The 5072-nt window shown below is 41.8% G+C and overlaps 1 protein-coding gene across 1 annotated transcript; it reads right to left on the bottom strand.

Moving 5' to 3' along the window:
• Nucleotides 1-1942: 1942 nt before the first annotated feature.
• LOC116077191 (NACHT, LRR and PYD domains-containing protein 7-like) lies at nt 1943-3387 on the bottom strand (the record flags this gene model as incomplete). The annotated part of the gene is given in 3 exon segments (XM_031351550.1): nt 1943-2140; nt 2220-2686; nt 2865-3387. Coding segments are annotated over 3 exon segments (1188 nt in total), but the record flags the coding sequence as incomplete, so codon positions are not given.
• Between the last annotated feature and the right edge of the window lie 1685 nt (nt 3388-5072).

A 5072-nucleotide genomic window follows, 5' to 3' on the forward strand; every position in this document is an offset into this window, starting at 1 on the left:
CCTGTATACTTTGTTCTTCCTGGTTTATCTCCACTCACCTGCCTGCTTCTTTCTGATCCCTTTATGTTGTCATGCAGCGTTTATTCTATTACCTGCAGTTCTTCTTTTCTCTTAAGGGATCTTCCCATCTCATGGCCCTTGGTGTACTTGGCCTCTGTGCTGCTGCTGCGATTAAATACCATGACCAAAAGCAACTTGTGGAGTAAAGGTTTTATTTTGCCTTCTTCTTCCTGATCACAGTTCATATCTGAGGAACTGGAGTACAGGCCATGGAGGAATACTGATTACTGGCTTGCTCAATCTGTTTTCTAATATGCGCTCCCCAAGGAACACCAGCCTAGGAATAAAACCACCCAGAGTAGGCTGGGCCCTCCCATATCAATATCAACTAAAAAATGTCCCACAGACTTGCTTACAAGCCAGCTTCTCAATTGATGTTTTCTTCTCTCAGGTGACTCTAGTTTTACTTTCATATCACAAAAAATTAATCAGTACAGTCTTGAGTAGCTTCATGACCTTACCTTCCTCATGCATGTATACATATACATAAAAACATTAAAATCTAGAATCATTTTGAGAGAGAACATGGTATTTACCTGAATCTTCTTTGGTTAGTTATTTCCAATTTTATTCATATTCCTGGAATTATTATGATTTCATTTTTCTTTACAGAACAATAATATTTAGTCATTTGCAGCAACACAAAGGACATTATAGGAAATGAAGTAAGCTAAAGCAGATGGGCAACTACTTAACATTCTCTCATATACAGCAATTTTCAAAAGACAATATTCATATTTAAATAGTGCTTGAGGTTGAGAAAAGTACAAAGTTAAGGCATGCTAGGGGAGAATGTAAGGATTTGAAATTTTAGGATTTATGTGTGTGAGCTTTTGTCTGCATGAATGCCTATGTACATTTGGGCAAGAAGAGGGTACTCTGTTCCCTGAAACTAGACTTATAAACAGTTGGAAATCGCCATGAAGGTTCTAAGAATTGAATCTAGTTCCTCTGGCTGACCAGCAAGTGCTCTTACTGTTGAGCTGTCTCTCCAGGCCCTCAAAATACCTTTAATTTCCATTTTCATAATGGCTAACGATGTTGTATACTTAGGAAAAGTAGAGAAGCAGATTAAACAAAGTGGATAAAAGAAAAAAAAGTGGATAGAACAAAAAAAATACTCTAAGGATTATTTACAGAATAGTGTTCAGAGAAGTGAAGCTTTAAGTCAATGTTAGTGTGCATGTGGAAATTGCATTAAGAGCTGTGCTTGATCTCACTGGTAAATGTAGCAAATAGTTTTTATATTTGAAAGCAATACAGAGCAAGGCCTTCAAAGTGGAACATATTTAATAAAAATCTCATTTTACAAAGTAAAAAAGGCTTTAAAGGAGAAAATAACAGAGCACATATAATGTGAGGACAGGCAAGATGATTCACTGGGAAAAGGTGCTTGCTGCCAAGCCTGATGAATCCAATGTCTAGGACACATGAGATTCAAAGAGAAAACTGGTTTTCGTAAGGTAGCCTCTGCCTTTTGCACACACATACTTAGTAAACGAGTTTAATTAAAAACATATGTGATGTAAAAGTGGAAGTGAGGATGCCCACGAGTAAAAAGGGTTTCAGCATAAAAGGTGGGCAGAGAGATGAGGGGTACAGGCAGGAGAGAACTCACTATGTATGAAAATACTGTAGGGAAAGGAATAGAGGAGACCCTAGGACCTAAGATGTCTGACTCTCGGGCTAGCGTCCTTAATTGTATCACTTTCACTTTTGTATCATTTTCACTTTTATTATTAATTAGGGAGGAAGCTGAACAGGTACAAAATGTCCTACCCTGACCTACAGAGAACCGAGACTTCAGCCTCGTGCTAAATACACCAGGGATGAGTTGGAGGATAGAAGTACCATTAAGAAGCATGCAAAGACAATAGGGTTCTTACCTTTGAGGCTTAGCTGAGGACTCCAGTGCAGCAACATTCTCTGGGAAGACCGCCTTTTCTACTTTCAGGGACATTGTCTGCAAGTCCCGAGCGTTCTTGAGGCAGAATGAAGCATGGATGAGGTCCGTGTTGGTTTTCAAACGCACGGAGATTTCCTCAAAGAGGGCCATGGCTTCCTTCACAAACCCCTCCTCCTGAGATTCAGAGAGACAGGACAAGATCTCTTGCATATTCATCAGTAATAGGAAGGGTTTACTTTCCCCTGACTCACACTCCAGGAATTTTTTTCTTGACCCCAATTGATATTTGGCAGCCAAAAATGGTGTCCAGCTCTTGAATACGAGTCTCACTCTGGAGGCCGAATACAAATGGCAGCAGTCCAGACAGGTCGGGGTTTTTTAATCTTGTTTCCCTCGAAAGCATATTCTGAATACTATATTTAGAGACACCCTTGCTTTCCTGCCCAAGCTCCTGAACAAATATTATGGAAGCCATGAGCTGCTGGAGACTGAGGCAGGTGAAGGAGAGACAGTTTGTACCGGCACTGTCCTTAAAGAGGACGTAACTGCACACCACGGAATGCAATTTGTTTGGGTTCAATTTTAATTTCAAGACGCCTTCTTCACGGAATACGGGCACCCTGTTCCAAGAGACTATCAGCAGCCAGGATACATGTTTTCTTGAATAAGATTTGGAGTTCGGTGTTGAGGTGGCCCTCACAGGTGTCTGGTAAGACAACTCTGCAGAGGAAGTTCGGGAACATAGAGATGTGGCTCTGTCATGTCAGAGCCAGGTCTTCCCCCTTCTTCATACTTAGCTCCAGACAGAGGCAGAATATCCCACATGCAGCAGGAAGTGAGGCCATTTGGTAGAGATCAGCACTGCATCTCTTGAGAGCTCTCAGTGCCTTTCCCTCACCATGATCCTCCCCCTCCCCCTCCTCATCTTCAAAGTACTTCTGCTTTTCTTGCTCCAAGAAGCCCCGAGATTCTACCAGGAGAGGCTAATTCATCATGATGAAGAGCTGGCATAAAGCCTGTGTTCGTGTGGTCACCAGCAGGATGGCATGAGGTGCCATCTTCCTGTTCAGCAAACTGCCCAGTAAGATCTCTACAGGCTTCACTGTGTTCCAGTCACCACAGAGGTCACGGATCAGAGCTCCTGCTGGGAACGTCAGCTCATCAAAACCATCCACCACAAATGAGAATTTCTCTCCCAGGACTAGACCCTGGATCACACAGTCCCTCCAGGAGGGATTGTCCATGGAGAGGAGGTGCCCAAAAGTGCAAGGTTTAAGATTACTAATTTCCCTGCAGCTGATGTAGAAGGCACATGGGAAAATCTGGGCCTGCTTACTCTCTGACCAGTCTAACATTAGCCTCTTTACCACTGGGGTTTGTCCAGAGCCCAGAGGGCCATGCAGCACAATTGCACGAACACAAAAGCATCAGAGAACATTTCCCCTGAGGATTTGCAGTCAGGAAGTGGCTCACAAGGCTGAAAACCTTTGTGAGAATCTGTAAGTGGTAGTGGTTATAGGGGATGGTACACATTTTTTTGCCAACACAGTAGCCACTGGTAAGCTGTATATGCTTGTATAATCAGCCTTAATGAAATACACACATACACACACACAAACAGAGACACACACACAAGGCAAAACGGCAATGCACTTAAAAAAAATACTGTGGCTGGGCTGTGGTGGCGCACGCCTTTAATCCCAGCACTTGGGAGGCAGAGGCAGGCGGATTTCTGAGTTCGAGGCCAGCCTGGTCTACAGAGTGAGTTCCAGGACAGCCAGGGCTATGCAGAGAAACCCTGTCTCGGAAAAAAAAAAAAAAAAAGTAAAAAAAATACCGTGTGGAATTCCCTGCCCAGCTTGAATGGTTTGCAACATCCCCCACCCTCTAAGCCCTCCCCCCCCACCTCCACCTGCAGCTCTTCCAGGTGCAGGCTGAAACACGATTGCTTCTACAATTATTTTCCTTATCGAATTAAAGGCAAGAGCTCCTAATCCCAGCATTTAGGAGGCAGGGATAGGAATCTCATGTTCAAGGCTGCCTTCAAGTGTCTCAAAAAAAGGAAGAACAAAAGAAAGGTAGAAGCTATAGTATAGGTCCTTTGAATATTCAGTAGAAGGTTAATAGTATTCACACACATGTCTAGGCAGGATTTTAAACATATTCCCCATCCATTTTTAGGTAAACATATACTTGTTATAGTTAATTAAAAGGGCTTTTTTTTTGGTTTTTTTTTTTTTTCATTCAAAATACTATTCAAGAGTTTCAAACAAATTGAAAATTATGTTTGGAGGAAATAAGGGAAAGCTTTAGAGTTTAATAGGCTGTTCAAAACTATAAAAGAATATCATCTTTAAAAACCATGCTGGCAGCTATCGGCTCCCAGAAGGGTCAGACTGAGAAAGCAGATCAGATGTATGCAAGACATTTCTTCAAGTTCCAAACTACTACCAGAGACATATTGCATTGCTCATTGTGAGCACCACATGGTCAAATTTAGTTACTGAGTCCATTTTGACCATAATGCACTCGTACTAGTGTGATAGTCATACTAGTATACCGACTATCTGTCCTGTCCAGTAAGGATTTCTGCCTCATCTAATTGTGTGGCACCCAGTTTTCCATGTAGGACATTATACCTGGATGATACCATCAATTTAGTTAAAATGCATGTAGTTTGCACAATGATTAAAATGAATAGGTTTGTGTTTATAACCTATAATAACTCTAGTGGAATCATGTACACGGCAGGAATTGTCACAGTAAAAACTGGTAGCAGGAAAATTTGAAAGGGTTTGAAATGCCCCGAATTCGGGGGAAGTACTTCAAGGGAAAAAAAAAAAAGCAAAAATGTCAACATTTGACCAAATTAACACTACCTCCTCCCCAGTTGTTGGTGTTCACTCATTATATGTGTGTTTAAGATGAGAGCAGGGAGAGCTTGTGTAGCCCACCAGAGGTTGTAGATCTATGTCTGGTATCCAGAACCTAACAGGGAAATGTTTCTTGGTCTCCCCTTTTTTGGGTCAGTATTTTATTCCTAATTAGAGTCCCTGCCCTTTGCACATAACTTTCCTTTTAAACTTAGTTCTAACCCTAAATTTTG

The sequence above is a fragment of the Mastomys coucha genome, unplaced genomic scaffold (genome assembly GCF_008632895.1).
Source record: "Mastomys coucha isolate ucsf_1 unplaced genomic scaffold, UCSF_Mcou_1 pScaffold5, whole genome shotgun sequence".
In the NCBI taxonomy this organism is placed as follows: Eukaryota; Metazoa; Chordata; class Mammalia; order Rodentia; family Muridae; genus Mastomys; species Mastomys coucha.